The sequence below is a fragment of the Mya arenaria genome, chromosome 4 (genome assembly GCF_026914265.1).
Source record: "Mya arenaria isolate MELC-2E11 chromosome 4, ASM2691426v1".
Lineage (NCBI taxonomy): Eukaryota > Metazoa > Mollusca > Bivalvia > Myida > Myidae > Mya > Mya arenaria.
Window position 1 is genome coordinate 5,266,119 of NC_069125.1, and position 17,830 is coordinate 5,283,948.

A 17,830-nucleotide genomic window follows, 5' to 3' on the forward strand; every position below is an offset into this window, starting at 1 on the left:
ATGACTAAAATATTTTCAAAGATTTACCTATACAAGTTTGCAAGAAACTCCGGAACTATTTTGAACCCATGGGCATGTTTTTGTCCAGAAGTTTTTTAAAGCTTTTTCTTTCATATCATGGCAACCTGAGCTCTGTGAGGAATTAATTTCTTTGAACAGTTTTGAAAGGGCACCAGCCAAGGAACATCCCAGTGAAGTTTCATCAAAATAGGCCAGATGGATTAAGAGGAAATGTCATTTGAACAAATTGTTGTGGGACGCTGGACAGTGGGTGATGGGAAAAGCTCACCTCAGCTGGAATTTAAAAAGATGACAATGTGTGATTGTCTTACAACAAAGTAAAAAAAACACCAATGTATTTTTCTTCAATAAATATATTTTCAAATAAAAATAGGCAATGCCATAATCAAAAAAACAAAACATAAGGATTAATAAAACACCATGATTCATATCATGTACTCAAAAGCTGTATTACCTATACTATTTGGTGGGGGTATAAACAAAATGGGAGGTGTAACTTATTAAACATCAATGAACATTGAGTGTATATAGAAATGAATGATTAGAACTGGGCCCAATATCACAAAAATGTTGAATCTCAATCTCACCCAATTTTACCCTATAAAGCAAAGTATGATTCAAAATCTTTTTGCTCTTTTTAGAAACACACTTTCTAATAGAATGTGTTGATAAAAACATTTTTTCAATATTTCAAAAAAAAAGTATTCTGGAGCAACACAATTTTAATGTACGTAAGTGTTTTAAAGACAATGAGTATTTCTCAATCACACTTTGTTTTGTACAATATTTTTTCTTAGGAATCTTGCACAAAGCTTTAACCATCATATTATTATATAATGTGCTATAAAAACGTAACATACAATTACTTTTTAAGATGTGTGGCAAAATCAGTTAAGACAGAGACTTAAAAGATATGACTTAAATATTTTTTGATATTCAGCCCTGTTTCTTGCCCTAGTACCACACACAAAAGATGGTAGAACTGATAAAAAAGAACTGATAAAAATGAAACACTTCAACATAAAGCATCATCAGGGCTTCTTGGCCTTCAAAATGACAATATATAATAATCAATTAGGCAGTAATTAGGCACTTGAAGAGAGCAAAGACATGAGGCTACTAGCATTCGCATGAAAACATAACTACTTGATCAAAATACTTCTTTGATCAGTGAAGTCACTGTGCATGGTAATGTCACAATTGTGCAGGAAATGAAAATTAAGCAGACTACAGTATAAACAAATCACTACAATCGAACAATTGATTCCTTGTACCAGTTTTGAACTATTTTATTAACATGATTCTTGAAAATTTGAACATTTTTCTGGGCCAACATGTCTTCAAGGGTGTTTTGAAGCTCCAGTCGGCTTCATTCCCACTGTAAAAATAATAGTGATTCCCCTCACCCCTGAAACAGCCCCAAACTCCCCTTTCTAATTTGATACCAGGTTTAATTGGGCTTAAATCACGTCTGCTTATCAATCAGGCCTGGCTATAAATCCTTTTCATTTTGGAAAGAAGTCTTAAATGAAATTGATCATTATTGTGTTTATTTTTTATTCTGTGGTATCCTTTTTTAATATCTCCTCTAATAAGGAAAATGACTCTTAAAAATTGAGAGCAAAGCCATCCACCGCTGTTCTGGACAAATACCCTGCATGTACAGAAATACAGAATTATGCTTCTTCAATAAAACACAAGTAACAAATGATGATTAACTCAGGAAGAAAATATAAACACAAACTCTGCATTTCACAAGTTAGAAAAATATGGCATATTAGGAACTTGCAGACATGAAAACTTACATCATCAAAATAATAAATTCTCTTAAATGAACAGTTTATGTGTTTCTTTCACACATATATGTAACAAAATCCCCATGGAACAAACGTAAACTCCTGTAAAATGTTGTTTCCAGTCAAACAAAGGGAACAACTTAATTAATAAGACCACAGTTTTGGGCCTTCTTGATCATGTTCATATTGTCACAGGCAACATGTGTACCAAATTTCATGACAATATCTTGAACACTTTTGAGTTACGGCCCCTGTTCAAGTTTTTGCAAACCAACCCTTACGACAACAACTCTACTATATTTTTTCGAAAAAAAACCCCAACTTAATGACTGAATGTTAATTTCAAATGAATCTTAACAATGTACATCCATTCTTCAGTTACATATAACCTAACCTAGGCTAACCATAACCCTTACCCTAACCCAAAACAGTAACACCAATCAGATCAGAGATATATTTCTTTTTGACACAAAAATTTGAAGTATGGTATTGTATTATTGGATGACACCGACGTATGGCATCATATTATTGGAGGACACAAACATATGGTATCATCCTGTAGGATGACATAGATGTATGGTATCATAGTGCAGGATGACACAGATGTTTAGTATCATATTGTAAGATGACACAAAAGTATGGTATCATAATGCAGGATGACACAGACATATGGTATCACGGTATAGGATGACACAGACGTATGGTATCACGGTATAGGATGACACAGACATATGGTATCACGGTATAGGATGACACAGACGTATGGTATCACGGTATAGGATGACACAGACGTATGGTATCACGGTATAGGATGACACAGACATATGGTATCATGGTATAGGATGACACAGACATATGGTATCACGGTATAGGATGACACAGATGTATGGTATCATGGTATAGGATGACACAGACGTATGGTATCACGGTATAGGATGACACAGATGTATGGTATCACGGTATAGGATGACACAGACGTATGGTATCATAGTTTATGATAAAGCAGTATCATTGTTATCTATCACAGGCAAGAAGTTAATGGAATGTTTTGTATTGCATATAATGCGAGTCAGTTCATCTGTTGTCTTTCTTCTTGCCCTGAAATTGACAAAAACCGTTTGTTAAACAATCATTATTTAAACAGAACGGAAATTTATATATAAGCATATTTCAGAAGGTGTATCATACTACAATGCCTATTTTTAAGTTTTAGCAACATTTACATTTTAATGTACACATCTAGCTGAGTGATTACTTCCTAGCCACATAACATAAAAGCTCCAGGTGATGATGCAAGCTTCTTCATACTGCTGAATACAATAAGGCATCCTTAAACTAGAGCTATCACTGGATGTGATTAATACCCCCTCTACACCACCTTCTTGCAATGAGAAATATCACTGGGAGTAATATACCTGGTATGTGTTCTTAGAATGTCCTATGGTGGTGAGAAGTCAATACCTCAAAAATTATAAAGTTATGGAGAGTATAAAATAAGTATAAAAAAATAAAAAGGCAATAACTCTAAAAATACCATACACAAAATGTTTCTAATAATGGACAGCACTTCTCTTCAACACAGTCAAAATGTGTATGAAGTTTGAAGTCACTACCTCAAAACATATGTTATGAAGGAAAGTAAACTTGTTCCAATGTCATAGGACAGATGAACCAATGGCCGGACAGACGGGACAAGGTGATTCCCATATAGCAGCCATCAAAGCAAGTGGCGGAGGTATAAAAATGGTTTGTTTACAGTACATGTAGCGCTACACAACCAGCTCACTGAATATGCACCAACTTAATTATTTTAACTTATGACTATGAGGCTAGCAGTTCTTCAGCTTTCATGTCAAGTCATTAAAAAACAAAATTTGATCTATTGACTTGCTGTCAGGTTTGTTCGGACCACTTCTTTTTCACAGTTTGTAGCAATTAGTTAAAAATAGCCAGACTACTAAATGTGCTTACGGCAGTACTTGAAGATTTTCCTGTCGGGCCTGCAAACACATTGTTGGCTCTGATTCTCTGCCTCACAAGGTCTGATGTCTCTTCAGCCTGGGCAGGTCGAACGCGCACCTCAAATCCTGGATGACCTGACCTGAGAAGACAGTAGGATTTTTTCTGAATTGACTTATTATATGCTTACAGCAGATTTATTGAGATTTAATAGTGAAATATAGGTCAATTTGATATTTTTTTTTGCAGTTTGGTGTTTTTTCTTTAAAATATCAAAGCTTAAAAAAAGTAAAAATGTTTGTTTCAGTGCAAAATTGTAATACATATATACTTCCCCTTGATGACACAAAAAGTGAATATCACTTATGCTACAAAAAAAAATATGTATTTTTTTACACTGAAACAAACAGTTATTCTGTAAATTATACATTTAAAATCTAAAAAACATTGGCTATGGTTCTCTGCCCAACAATATCTCATGACTGAATAGCATAGAACAATAAAACATTTTAAATAACAGAAATAAAACATTCCGCAATCATTCCTGGCCCTAGTTCTCTATCAGATATATTAGTCATGAGCGGAAGATATGTGACTAACCTGAAACTATTACAAAGTCTCTATTAAAAACAGGGAAGTTTAAACGATCCTCTAAATTTGTTCAATGACATAATATACATAAAATTTTGCTTCCAGTTAATGGCTTGTATCTTAACCAACACTTATTTAGTATAAAAACACCATAATAAGTGAAAATGGTAAAATATTTCCAAAACTGCAACTGTGTTTTTCATTTTTTGAGGAATCTTGACTGATATATTGAGAATGATCACATGTCCATCAATCAAGTCGATCAGGACCTTGAAAATGATGTTTTTATGTATGCATATATTTAAATTTGCAGTCAAACCTGTATTAAGTGGCCAACTTTGGGGAAAGGTCAAAGTGGCTGCTTAAGACAGGTGCACAGGTGGCCACTTAATCCAGGTGGAAAATTTTCTGCCAATTAAACTTTGTTTAAATATCGGTAGATTATTTTTAAAGCTGGTAGCCCTTAAACCATGTTTGACTGAACTAGGCAAAACTTGACATTTTGGTAAACACATATTAGGTAGTTATATACAGATCATCATGTAATTCATATCCCCCACAATGTTTGTGCTCTTAATTTGGAAACTTGAAAAAGATCATATATGAAATTAAAAACCTAATTTTTTTATGTGAAATATGACATATTTTGAATGGATTTTTTTTGATAACTTTCACATTTTATTGTGTATGAGAGCTTTATGTAACCAAATTGTGAATTTTTCCTTTTAAAAGAACAGTTTATATTAATACTCCCTAACAAGATAATCTTATTGTATCTGAACCAACCATTGCATGCATGTATTTACCTATTTATTCCATTTACCCCAGCGCCCGTCCCTGAGGTACTCGGCGGTTTAAATGAAAACTCTTTCTGTACATCTCGAGCTGACGTTCGCACCTTCGGTACACCTGAAAGAAATGTGTTATAACCTACAGGTAATATCTATAGACAGACATTATCACAAGTATTACTTCAGTAAAAATAAATGTTTCTTTATTTTTATGTAGAGAAAACAACAAGTCCTCACTTGAAAGCATGGGTTCAAACAGTACGGAAAAAAGCATGATTTTAAGAATTCTGGAACAAGGCCGCTAACATTCCGAACTCCTCGGCCATTTTCCATCAAAACAACCTCAGATGTATATGGACAGTTTACAACATCAGAAATCTTTACATTCATCTATGCTGGAAGTAGATTGCATAGTAATTTCAATTTACCAGTTAAACTTAATGACTCTCCTTTGATTATCTATGCAATAATACACTTCACTGGCAATCTATTTAAATTTAGATATAGAAAATACAAGTTAAAGCACTTCAATTTATTAAAACTATTATCTAATATTTTACTACTTCTACTGATGTACCGGCATACATCCGAGGATTTCGATGGAAAATGGCTAAATTAAATGGGATGCTGAGCATAGAGTTAAATTAGTATCATAGAAATATTTTTTTCACTCATTTACCTCTCGTATTTGTTTTTGACACAGTCACATTCTGTCTTGTTGAATTCACGTCATTTTTCCTGCTGGCAGCTCCTATATGGCCCAAAAGGTCATGTGACGACCTGTCATTAGGATCACTGAGAAGATTGTCCAAAGTTCTCCTAGTTCTTGACCCCACCTGCACCGGTTTCCTGCTTGCTTCAGTACTCTTTGAGCTGGGCTGAAGCCAGGAATCCGATGTGGCATCATTACTTTGTCTGGATGAGCTCCCTTGCCTTGTATAGTAGTCTCCCCTGTCAGTAGATTCAACCCCATATTTCTTTAACACAGTTCGTATTTCTTGACTCGGGGAGATTGTAGATGAATTTGTTGATATAGAACTCAGTGGGTTACTAGCATTACCCTTAGCACCATTTCTTGCCACAGCTGGCTTAGGTCTTTGCACCTTGTGTGTAACAGTCACTTGACGACGTTGTATAGGGTTGGTATCGTCATCACTACTGTCGGTGTGGGTGAGAAGGGATGTGGGGGGAGGAGGACCTCGGTTTCTCAGGTTTGGGAACTCTGAAGTGAGTCTCTGGGCATTATACATGCCAGTTTTTCTCCTCGGTTGACCGGTGGGTGACTTTGGAGGCATTGGAGTCACTGTTCTGTTACTATCACACATGGCCTGAAGAAAACAAGCTTGTTTGATAGTTTTGGCAATTTCTAGCTTAATAAATAACCTAACACCAAATCTATTTGAACACTTGATCAAGAACTACTTGTCATGTATATGTTAATATATTGCATATTTATATTCCAGGCACCGGCTTACATGTTACAAAAAAATATAATTTCACCTTGCACAGCAATATCATGAATTCTATGTAATATGTAACAAAACAAGAGCTGTCGTAAGACGGCGTGCTCGACTACGCCTCTTTGACTTAGAATACAATAACGATGTAATAATACCAAGTTTGGTCTCTTTATGTCAAACCTAACTAAAATTATTTGATACATAAGTGACTTTGATGCTGCCCTCCCACCAGCCTGCCCAAACAATGACGCAAGTCATTCAAATAACTTGATTTCCCATTAGGAAAATGTGGTTAAGAATATACAAATATGCCTTTCAAAGGAAATTAAAAAAAACAAAACCAAGGGCCATAACTTGTATTTAGGCTTAAAACGGAGTTACGTTTCTTGTTGTAAGATGGTTGTATATAATTTTGAATTTTATTAAGTGCATTTAATGAACGGTATAGAAGTTTTTTTTTATTAAAATCCCAACTTGCCCTTAACTTTTACTTGCCTAAAACTTTAACCTAAGTCAATCAGGGGCCATAACTTGTATTAAGGGTATGGAGTTATGTAACCTCATTGGGTGATGGTTCTAAACAATTGTGTGAAGTATTAAGTCAATTGAATGAAGGGTATAGAAGTTATTAAACAATATCCCAACCTGCCCTAAAACTTTAACCTAAGTTCCATAGTCAATCAGGGGCCATAATTTGTATAAAAGATAATATGGAGTTATCCAACCTCATTATGTGATGGCTCTGAACATCTGTGTGAAGTATTAAGTCAATTGAATGAATGGTATTGAAGTTTTAAGTGAAAATCCCAACTTGCCCTAAAACTTTAACCGGCCCTCAAACTTTAACCTAAGTCAATCAGGGGCCATAACTTGTATTTAGGATAATATGGAGTTATGTTACCTCATTGTGAGATGGTCCTGAACAACTGTGTGAAGTATTAAGTTAATTGAACAAAGGATATAGAAGTTATTAATAAATATTCCAACTTGCCCTAAAACTTTAACCCAAGTTCCATAGTCAATCAGGGGCCATAATCTGTGTAAAGAATAATATGGAGTTATCTAACCTCATCATGTGATGGCCCTGAACAACTGTGTGAAGTATTAAGTCAATTGAATGTAGGGTATTGGACTTATAAGTGAAAATCACAACTTGCCCTAAAACTTTAACCGGACGCCGACGCTGGGGCGAGTAGTTTAGCCAACCTATTCTTCGAATAGTCGAGCTAAAAACAACAGTTTGCTATTAAGCGAAGGGAAAAAGAAATTAACAGAACTGGACTAACTGAAACCAAACATGCTTTTAAAACAAATAATCTACGAAGCATAGAAACTTGCTGAGTGTTGAAACAACTGAAACTTGTTTCAAAGAAATAACTCACCCCATCATTTCAAACACCCTTGGTTAAAACCTTAATATTACATTGAATGTCTAAACTCCTATCCCGATATTTATTATGAAAAACAAGCGAAGACCCTTCCAAACAAAACCAAAAGAGAAGGGTCAATTTTGAGGCATTCTGGAATGGTCATAATTCTGCCCACATGCATTCTCCCAATATACGGTACCATGCCTATATCATACCTGATGTTGTATAAGAGTATCCATCGGAAACTGTTTCGCACAAAACATCCATGGCAGAGTCATACTCGAGCAATTCTGTTCCAGATATTCCCAACCCTCATACATACGGTACTCCCAGCCGATACTGTGCCTATATCATACCTGATGTTGTATAAGGACATCCATCAGAAATTATTCCGTACAGAACTCACAAGGAATAGCCATACCAGAGCCATTTTAGTCCAGATTCTCTCCACTGACATTCATACTCCCAGCCGATACCATGCCTATATCATACCTGATGTTGTATAAGGATATCCATCAGAAACTTTTCCGTACAGAGCTCACAGGGCAGGGTCATGGCTAAGCTTTCCCCCCCCCCCCCTCCGGGTACAAAGGGTATTCTCCCACATACAGTGCATATATCATACCTGATGTTGTATAAGGACATCCATCGGGAACTGTTCCAAACAGAACTCACAGGGCAGTGTCATGTCCAAGCCATTCTGGTCCAGATGGTCCCCTCCAGCATATACACTCTCCCCAGGCCTGTGAGACATGAACATGCATTATCATGAGACCAAAACACGATCGATTCCAACAGCTCCCTAGTAATCACCTTCTACCATGGTATCAAAATATTCTATTTTAGGATGAAATTTGCCCTTGATATGCACAATGTCCTTGTCATATTTATGACACAATAGTCCAGTATCACCTTATGTTTGAAACAAGTCCTCAACGTTCTACATTTTCTTTACAAGTCATCATATATCTGTAGAATCTACGACTCTCTAGCTCGAGAGGAAAAACCAGACTTTCTAGCTTGGAAGCAAGAACCAGACTCTCGGAGCTATGGGCGATCAGCCCTCACCTCAATATTCAAATTACGTCATATCCACGTGATTTCACCTAGCTACCTCCGTAGCCTAGGTATTTACCTAGGATTATGATCATGTGAATATGCAAGACCGCATTGTGTAACAAAAGTCAGCATTAAAGTTCAGCATGACCTCAAACACATTACAATCTACAGCTACGTACGTATTCATATTAGCCTTCTATGCTTCTTCATTATGACAAATATACAATCGGAAAAAAACAAACAAGGGATTTTTGTTTAAATTCATGTAAAAACTAGAGATTGCTTTTTCGAAAAAGCGCATGTCTCCCCCATTGTGTGGTCGTAGGTGAGAAATAATCAATGATGGATCCCAAAATCAATAGGGGCCATCAACTAGTCATGACTAACTGGCATACCAAGTATGAAGTTCCTGGGTGTAAACGTTCTTGAGTTATTGAGCAGAAACCGGTTCTTCACCTCAAGGTCAGTGACCTTGACCTTTGACCAACTGATTGCAAAATCAACTAGACATCATGACCAACCTCACTTCAAAGTTTGGTGAACCTAGATCAAAGCATTCTCCTGATATTGCACGGAAATATTTTTTTACATTAGAGGTCACAGCGACGTTGACCTTTGACCTTGTGACCCCCCAAAATATAGGAGTTTTCTAAACCTCATGATCAACCTCCCTACCAAGTTTGGTGAACCTAGGTCAAACCATTCTCAAGATATTGAGCGGAAATGTTTTTTACATTGGGGGTCGCCGCGACCTTGACCTTTGACCTAGTGACCCCAAAAACAATAGGGATCTTCTACACCTCATGACCAACCTCCCTACCAAGTTTGGTGAACCTAGGTCAAACCGTTCTCAAGATTTTGAGCAGAAATGTTTTTTATATTGGGGGTCGCCGCGACCTTGACCTTTGACCTAGTGACCCCAAAAACAATAGGGATCCTCTACACCTCACGACCAACCTCCCTACCAAGTTTGGTGAACCTAGGTCAAACCATTCTCAAGATATTGAGCGGAAATGTTTTTTACATTGGGGGTCGCCGCGACCTTGACCTTTGACCTAGTGACCCCAAAAACAATAGGGATCCTCTACACCTCACGACCAACCTCCCTACCAAGTTTGGTGAACCTAGGTCAAACCATTCTCAAGATATTGAGCGGAAATGTTTTTTACATTGGGGGTCGCCGCGACCTTGACCTTTGACCTAGTGACCCCAAAAACAATAGGGATCCTCTACACCTCACGACCAACCTCCCTACCAAGTTTGGTGAACCTAGGTCAAACCATTCTCAAGATATTGAGCGGAAATGTTTTTTACATTGGGGGTCGCCGCGACCTTGACCTTTGACCTAGTGACCCCAAAAACAATAGGGATCTTCTACACCTCATGACCAACCTCCCTACCAAGTTTGGTGAACCTAGGTCAAACCATTGTCAAGATATTGAGCGGAAATGTTTTTTACATTGGGGGTCGCCGCGACCTTGACCTTTGACCTAGTGACCCCAAAAACAATAGGGATCTTCTACACCTCATGACCAACCTCCCTACCAAGTTTGGTGATCCTAGGTCATGCGGTTTTCCAGTTATCGATCGGAAACGAAGTGTGACGTACGGACGGACTGACGGACTACCGGACTACCGGACTGACGGACAGGGCAAAAACAATATGTCTCCCCCAGAGAGGGGGAGACATAATAAGAAACCTGCCATGTAATAAAGGTAAACTTCAGTGACTTACCAATCATCTCCCCTGAATCTCCTGAGGTTGTCAATAAAGGCAGGCTCCTGGACCAATGGGGACTGTATATCTCTATACATGGCCACGCCCTCATTCCCGCCAACCACTCCTGTAGTGTTATTGGGCTCATCTGAGGATATGCCCTCTCGATCTGGCAACATGGAGCTGATACGGTCGAGTGAACATTCACTCTGAAAATGAAATGAAGGCTACTGTTATATTAAGAGCGCTCAGTAGGTTTTGGGGGAAAAATCCAAATCTGAAAATTAATAAAAATATACTGGAAAAGATACTAGTAAATTTGTACATGCATAATAACCACTGTTTTAAAAGTATTGCTTATTCACAATTAAGTGTATTGAGTCACTGTTTTCACAATTCAAAAGATTGATAAAAGGCACTGTACATGTAAGTGCAATATGCTACATGATTTTCTTTTAAAATCTTAAGATATGATCTTATATCTTCACTATAGCTCTGCCAAAATAATCTAAATAAAGTTTTGGTTAAGAATCAAAAACAATTTTAAAACTGTTACCAATAGCTGAAGGACACAATACTCATCCATTTCTTAACTTATAGATATTACCTGATGTAGGACCAAGTCATCTGCAATACACATCACTCCACAAAACTCACATGGTATTGGCACTGAAAAAGCAAACCAATAATACCATGTAAAGTACAGACTGAGTTATTGTCCTTGTTAACTACCGTATGTGTGTTAAGTGCAATCAGAGTTTTTGTTAAATGTGTGTGTCGTCCCTGGAAACATGTTTCCCAAGTTGTGTTTGAATATCGTGGGATAGTTTCCTTGTTACAGCCAAGGTTATAATTCTTGTGTTGCTTATGACACCAAAGCTTTCAAAATACTTTTAAAAATAAAGCGACACTCCCACAGATTGACGGTTTAAACATTTTTTTAGTTTTTATCTCAGATCAGCTTATTTTGGAATCAATGCCTTCAATTCAGTCATAAAAGAAAACTCACAATAGAGCAGATCTCAATTGTTAAGAAAACTGCTGGAAAATTCTTTTTAACCGAAAATAACGCTTTTTAACAAAAATATGAAAAATTGCAATCTGATATTATGTCAGCAGTCTTGTATAACTGGTTTCCAGACATTTACGCAAAAATGGCTCATTCAAATACAAAAAATAAAAAAGTGGTCAAAATGGTGAATCTGTGAGAGGTCAGCATTAAATGTAAAAATTACTAATCATGAAAGCATGGGTATTATCAGCTTCTTCCAAACCAAGAACTTTACATAGGTAAAACCGTAATGTGTTGCTGATAAACCTTTATTTTTTTTATTCAATTATGAGGATAAGGTTAACAGACTTAATGAATACATGCAATGCATCAGACTGAAATATTCCAAAGATTTATTTTCACAATATGACACTTAGGCCACACCAAATTAATGTTTAGTTCCTCAGATTTTTTGCCAAAAAAAATTGGAGCGAGCGAGCGAAAAAAAATAAAAATAAAAGTTTGTCAGTTTTCATAAAAACGGAAGCGAGCGAAGAGCGAAAAATATATTTTTCCTTATATTCAATATAAATAAGAAAGAATGTTCAATATAATTGCCCTAAAACCCATTTTAATGCCATCTTAAACTGAACCTCTAATGGACATTGGGAAAATGTCAAAAAACATACTATTTATTCATCCGTGTTTAGTACAAACATTATATGGATAAATCTAATTTCTTATATAATTAAAACGTACTTTAATATGACGATCATTCATAATAGTAAATAACCCTGCTTTTAGTAGAAAGTTTGAAACGACTTATATAAATCTACCTGAATCAGTTTAACATCATAATTATGCAACTGTATTTAGACATAACTTAGGATTGATTTTGGATTTGTAAAAAATGATCACTTACACAGGCATCATCAAACATCAGACTCCATATAACATAGACTAAATTTTGTTTTTATTGTCACAGGAAATGTAATGACATGTGCTTATTAAAACAAAAAGTACAAGGGTATTTTTCAGAGTACTTTTTTATTATTTAGATGTTTTTATGCACCAGCCAATTGTATATGCCCCCCCCCCCTAAGTCCGGAATAGCGGGGACTTTGACTTCCGGTCTCTTAAAACCCGGGTAAAATACCCGACCTGCAGGGACACACTGCTGGTAAAATCCCTGCCAAATGGCCCCGCAACCCCGAATACCTATGTGAGGCCCATTCCCGACTATTTTCAATATGAAGACAAAACCACATTCACTAGGCACTGCAGGGCCACCTGAAAGGTCAAAACACAGCCTATTGCCTCTGTTGTCCCCGGTATACTCCTGGAACAAGGGCAAGGGGTGGGCGGGGCAGTGGTTACAATTGACAAGTGCATTACAATCCCAGATTATGCTGCAAATAAAAACAAAATATAAGGTGATAAACTTAGGCTTACTTATGTTGAGGTATATCCAGACCAGTGTTTATATCGCTATTTGTGAAAAGGTAATTGTTCAAAACTGTTGTTTTGTCAGAATTTGATCAAAAATGAGCTTGATACATCAATTTGGACCAAACAATGACTCATGTTACAGTTAAGTTGACCTGTCCGATTTCCATTCAAAACGAGTCACTAATTACACAATAAAATCGCTACCAGTCTCAGATACACATGCTTTATTGCATAATGATTGCTTTAAATAATGATCCTTTAGTGCATGAGACGTTCAACAATGACTTCAAGCATGCTCAAAACATATTTATTGTCAAAAATAAGATTTAGTTTCCAAAATTCGAGCCACATTGTTTATACCGGAAGCCACCACTTTGATTGAATTTATTGAAACCCATGCTAAACCAATCGATATACAGTATAAAAACTAGGGATGCAAACGAATATTCGAATATTCGATCGAACGTTTGATATTCGAATGTCAAAATCGGTATTCGAATATTCGATGTTTTTTTGTTTGATAACAAATAAACCTTTTGCCTACAACTGTGTTGTTGTATTTATTCACTTGTCTTTTTACAACGACTGATCCCTTATGCCAGGGGCGTGAACGCTATGACACTATACAAGTGTCACATGTTAATAAGGGACATATCGTCGGCGACTATATAAACAGTACCCGTAAATTTACGAAAAATGGCTATTAGACAAGTGACATCAAACAATTATTTTCGGTAAATTTTAATGACCATGCCAATAAAAGATATACGGAAACAGCAACCAAAGTGGTGTCATGGCTGCCAATTAAGCTGTGCAATATAGCTCAAATCGCCGTAATAATATGAATGACATGTGCTAGTTATGTGCTCTTAACTATCTTCCATGTTTCAATATGTCGCTCGTGCGATGAAATGTAACTGTATAGTATGGCGTTTTAGGATAATGTTGTACAATACATGAGTCAAAATTCAGGGTCATTTTCGTTTTATTACTGAACTAATCCCCGATTAGGTTTGGATTTACATAGATATATTAAGTAAAGATCAATCCCAGAACGAGCCTCTCGTCCTACGGAAAGACCCTCCGTTGGTGATCACGACATTCGACCGGGAATTTACGATCATGTTTTTTTTGCAAATATGAATGCTGTGGAATTGAAATTAATTTGGCTTTTTATTTGTTCAAAATATTTTGCTTTTTGTTGGATTTATCAGGGTCCGTCGCGTGTACCGGCTATGGCAAAAGCCCCGGCTATAAATGTAGAGAATAATAATAGTAGTTAACTACATTTCTTAAATATTAATTTTGTTAATCGAATATTCGAATATTCGATCGAAAGAATAACCGAATATTCGAATATCAATTTTCCCATTCGTTTGCATCCCTAATAAAAACACTACGCGTCGGTAATTTCCCTTTACAAAAACACGAAAACTAGCGTAGAAAAATTATACTTGATTATTTTTAGCCTTTTAATAAATTATTACCTGAAAAAAATCTGCTTGGCGATCAAAATGAAGGTGCGGGCGCACAAAAAAAATAAAAATATTTTTTTTACATTTTCAAAAAAATAGGAGCGGTAAATCCGCGGAACGAAATATCAATTTGGTGTGGCCTTATATGTTTTAATTATATTTCATTTTTTACAATTTAAACACTAAAAACATACCATCAGAAAACGAGTTCACATCATAAGTATCAGTAAGAGTGGCATCATACATCCTATCCACTGGAGACGTTGGTTTCTCAAATGCCTCGACCATCCGATGGAGATCCTGGGTGTTGTTAAGGTCGTTTGCCAGCTGCATTGCCAACATTCGGTCATACTCACTCTCCCCTCTGTCAGCAGGGGCCTCCTCTGTAAAGTTTACATCATCTACATTTATCTGTATGACCACTGTACTGAATGGTGTTTGGTCGAACCAATATTTATTTCAGATACTGAAATCATGAGCATTGAGCCTGATAAATAACTATATTTTTTATAGTGAACTCAAATATTATAAAGAAAAGTGCCAATAAAAGTATAGCTATAAAATTATACAAAATTGAGAAGTAATACTTTTGGTGTCTCTTTTCTAGAGAATGTTTAAAGTATGGGCAGATTTAAGTTGGCAAAATTATCTGACTCTAGATACTGTATTTGCTTGCATTGGTCATAACATCATAACCATTCACCTCTCTTCCTTGATGCATTTGAAGTCTTATTCGTAACCTTAGGTATCTTTTTTTCTTCCACAGGCCTTCTTGAAGATATGGTTCTTTTAGGGACCACAGATGATTGAGCATTATTCGCAGCTTCCGCATCCCTAAAATAGCTCCCGATCATTCTTGACATTGCTTCAAGGTCATATGGATTTCTACCAATGTCATTATTCGTGACCCCAATATTTCTGTTAGGTCTTTGAGGTGCGCCGTCAGATCTGTTATTATTTACAACAGGCTTCTGGCAGTTTTGTTCCTCATGCTTTTGCTGTTCTTTCAGCATGATGAAGACCCCACATTTGGGACAGGGCTCAGTTCTGCTGCCACAGTAGTCTAAATGGCTATTCAAGTCACATTTAGGGAATTCCAGTTCACAGTAAATGCAAGTCATTGGCTTTTTAGGGCAGTCATTTTCCTGAAAGTTTAAACATTCAAATGTATAAGCGTTTTTTAACTCACAATATTTTTTATGCATTTATAGAACATTTGACAAATTAAAATATTGTTCATAATGTATTGACAAGGTTAACATTACTTTAATACTCAACATAATGCAATTATTTAATTCAATAAACATGGAAATATTCTTCAAGGCTCATGCAAAGGAATAATAAATAAAAACTTAGGTAGCATGGTAAGTATTTAATTTTTCAGCATATCAGTCTCACTGTCTGGCATTAATACCTTTACCTCATGATCTTCCAAATGCATGATCTCAACTTCTGTGCTACATTTTGGACACTTTATCTTGGCGTGACTCTCTTGAAAATGTGCCTCCATCTCATTCCTAGGGAATGGCTCTTTGCAATGCTCACACAGACCAATATGCCTTCGACAATGCATCTCATGCATAACGAAATTGTTGGCTGAAATCTGCTTTTTGCTGCAAAAAAGTAATGTTCACATCATGAGACACTTTATAGCCAGAGGTATCATTCAGTGCATGTGCGGAATGAAACTGACAATTAATGCTGCTTATCATTCAATAACCCCAACCCTACCATGATGGGTTAAAATTGGCAAGTGCAAAAATAGGTATCCAAAATTTATGTATGCATGTGTGACTGTGTTGGCATATCATTCAGATCTTGTGACCTAGGATAGCCAATGAAAGTACACTGTATTTCTAATATATCCAAATGGGTCCTATCATTGTAGCTGAAGTGACAGCAGAGTGGTCAAAAAGTAATGGTGTCCAGATGAATTACCCATGCATTTATTTTTAATACAACTCTTGCTTCTTAAAGGTGTGCCCAGTAACCTTCAGTGTAAATCTTCATATTTAGCAATGTTATATGGATTCCAAGTTTCTTAGTTTTACAATTATCTTTGAGCTTCAGAAAAGGCAGCCACTGGTACTATTTGTGTAATCATCTTTGGTATGACACATTAGAAGATTGAACATGTGAACAGCCGCACAAGAAAAAGAGACTACAACTGATCTATTGGAAGTCTAAGAGGAAGCTCTACCACTGACGGATATAGTAAATAAAAAACCCTTACCAGTTTGAGCAAAGCTTTGTTTCATCATTTTCTGCCATGGTTGGTCTTAAGGCACTGTCTTAAAACTGGCACTCTGAAATGAGTTTTCAAAAAATGAATCAGCAATTCATTCACCAGAAAATGAAAGGGGAAATAAAACACATTGAAAGGTTACCAAAACTGAACACTATTTGAAAGTTAATGAAAGATAGATTTATCATTAACCTTTTTGTATTGGAGATTTACAAACGAACTCGTTGTTCATTAAAAATGCAAGAGAAATGGAATCAACATCTGCCTTCACTTTCTATTTCTAACAAAAACATTCCGATATAAAGTGGAGATGTGTTGCGTCATTTGATTGGTGGTATTTTCTTCTTCCAGATGTTAAACCACTTTTAATTGGATAAATGAAATACGGAAGTTGCAAGCGTTTCGAAGATGTAAACTTCCGGTAATTTTGACAGATTTCACGTGTTTTTACATCAGCCGATTTCCTTACAAGTTTTCGTTTATTTCACAAATTGCAATAGCAAGGAGTACACAAGATATAAGATAAATATGTCTGGGCTTACTAAACAACAGGAGAAGTTAGTTGCGGACCTAGAAATGGAAATGATGGCAGATATGTACAACCGGTATGAAGTGGGTGGGGTAGATGTGAGGTCACTGGAATTCAGTGGGATTTTCTAAGTTTCCGATGGCTTACATGAATAAGCCCTTATTTATCTTTTGTTTATGTAATATATCTATGTCACAGTATATTTTTCATTGCATGTCATTGCAACGCAGTTAAATTATATGCACTTTAAATCTCGTCACATGATTTCGCGAGTATAAAGTAAAATGTTTCAACTATGAATTCTACAATAAGACGATTTGTAGAAATTATGATTGATTTATTCAATTATTTGTTTATTATATTTCTTTAAGTATTGT

General features: G+C 36.1%; 1 protein-coding gene across 2 annotated transcripts; it reads right to left on the reverse strand.

The window, feature by feature from the left end:
* Positions 1-362: 362 nt before the first annotated feature.
* LOC128232275 (TRAF-type zinc finger domain-containing protein 1-like) lies at positions 363-17,239 on the reverse strand. 2 transcript variants are annotated; one of them, XM_052945746.1, is made up of 12 exons: positions 17,190-17,239; positions 16,913-16,985; positions 16,100-16,292; positions 15,383-15,824; positions 14,874-15,062; positions 11,372-11,433; positions 10,783-10,973; positions 8,614-8,731; positions 5,838-6,486; positions 5,174-5,276; positions 3,789-3,918; positions 363-2,915 (listed from the first exon to the last, which is right to left on the reverse strand). In XM_052945746.1, exons 2-12 carry the CDS (start codon positions 16,948-16,950, stop codon positions 2,892-2,894), a joined length of 2,139 nt encoding a protein of 712 aa, XP_052801706.1. In that variant the 5' UTR covers positions 16,951-16,985; positions 17,190-17,239; the 3' UTR covers positions 363-2,891. The 2 variants fall into 2 exon arrangements, with proteins under 2 accessions (XP_052801706.1, XP_052801705.1); XM_052945745.1 differs by having other exon boundaries at positions 17,117-17,237.
* Positions 17,240-17,830: the final 591 nt, after the last annotated feature.

Bases quoted from the DNA above. Each gene is read 5' to 3' on its own strand.
- LOC128232275 (XM_052945746.1), bottom strand. From the start codon at position 16,950: ATGGCAGAAAATGATGAAACAAAGCTTTGCTCAAACTG. The intron at 11,434-14,873 runs GTATGTTTTTAG...TTGCTTTTTCAG, and splicing joins TGTGAACTCGTTTTCTGATG to TGCCAATACCATGTGAGTTT. The intron at 3,919-5,173 runs GTAAATACATGC...CTGTCTTCTCAG, and splicing joins GGGGTAAATGGAATAAATAG to GTCAGGTCATCCAGGATTTG.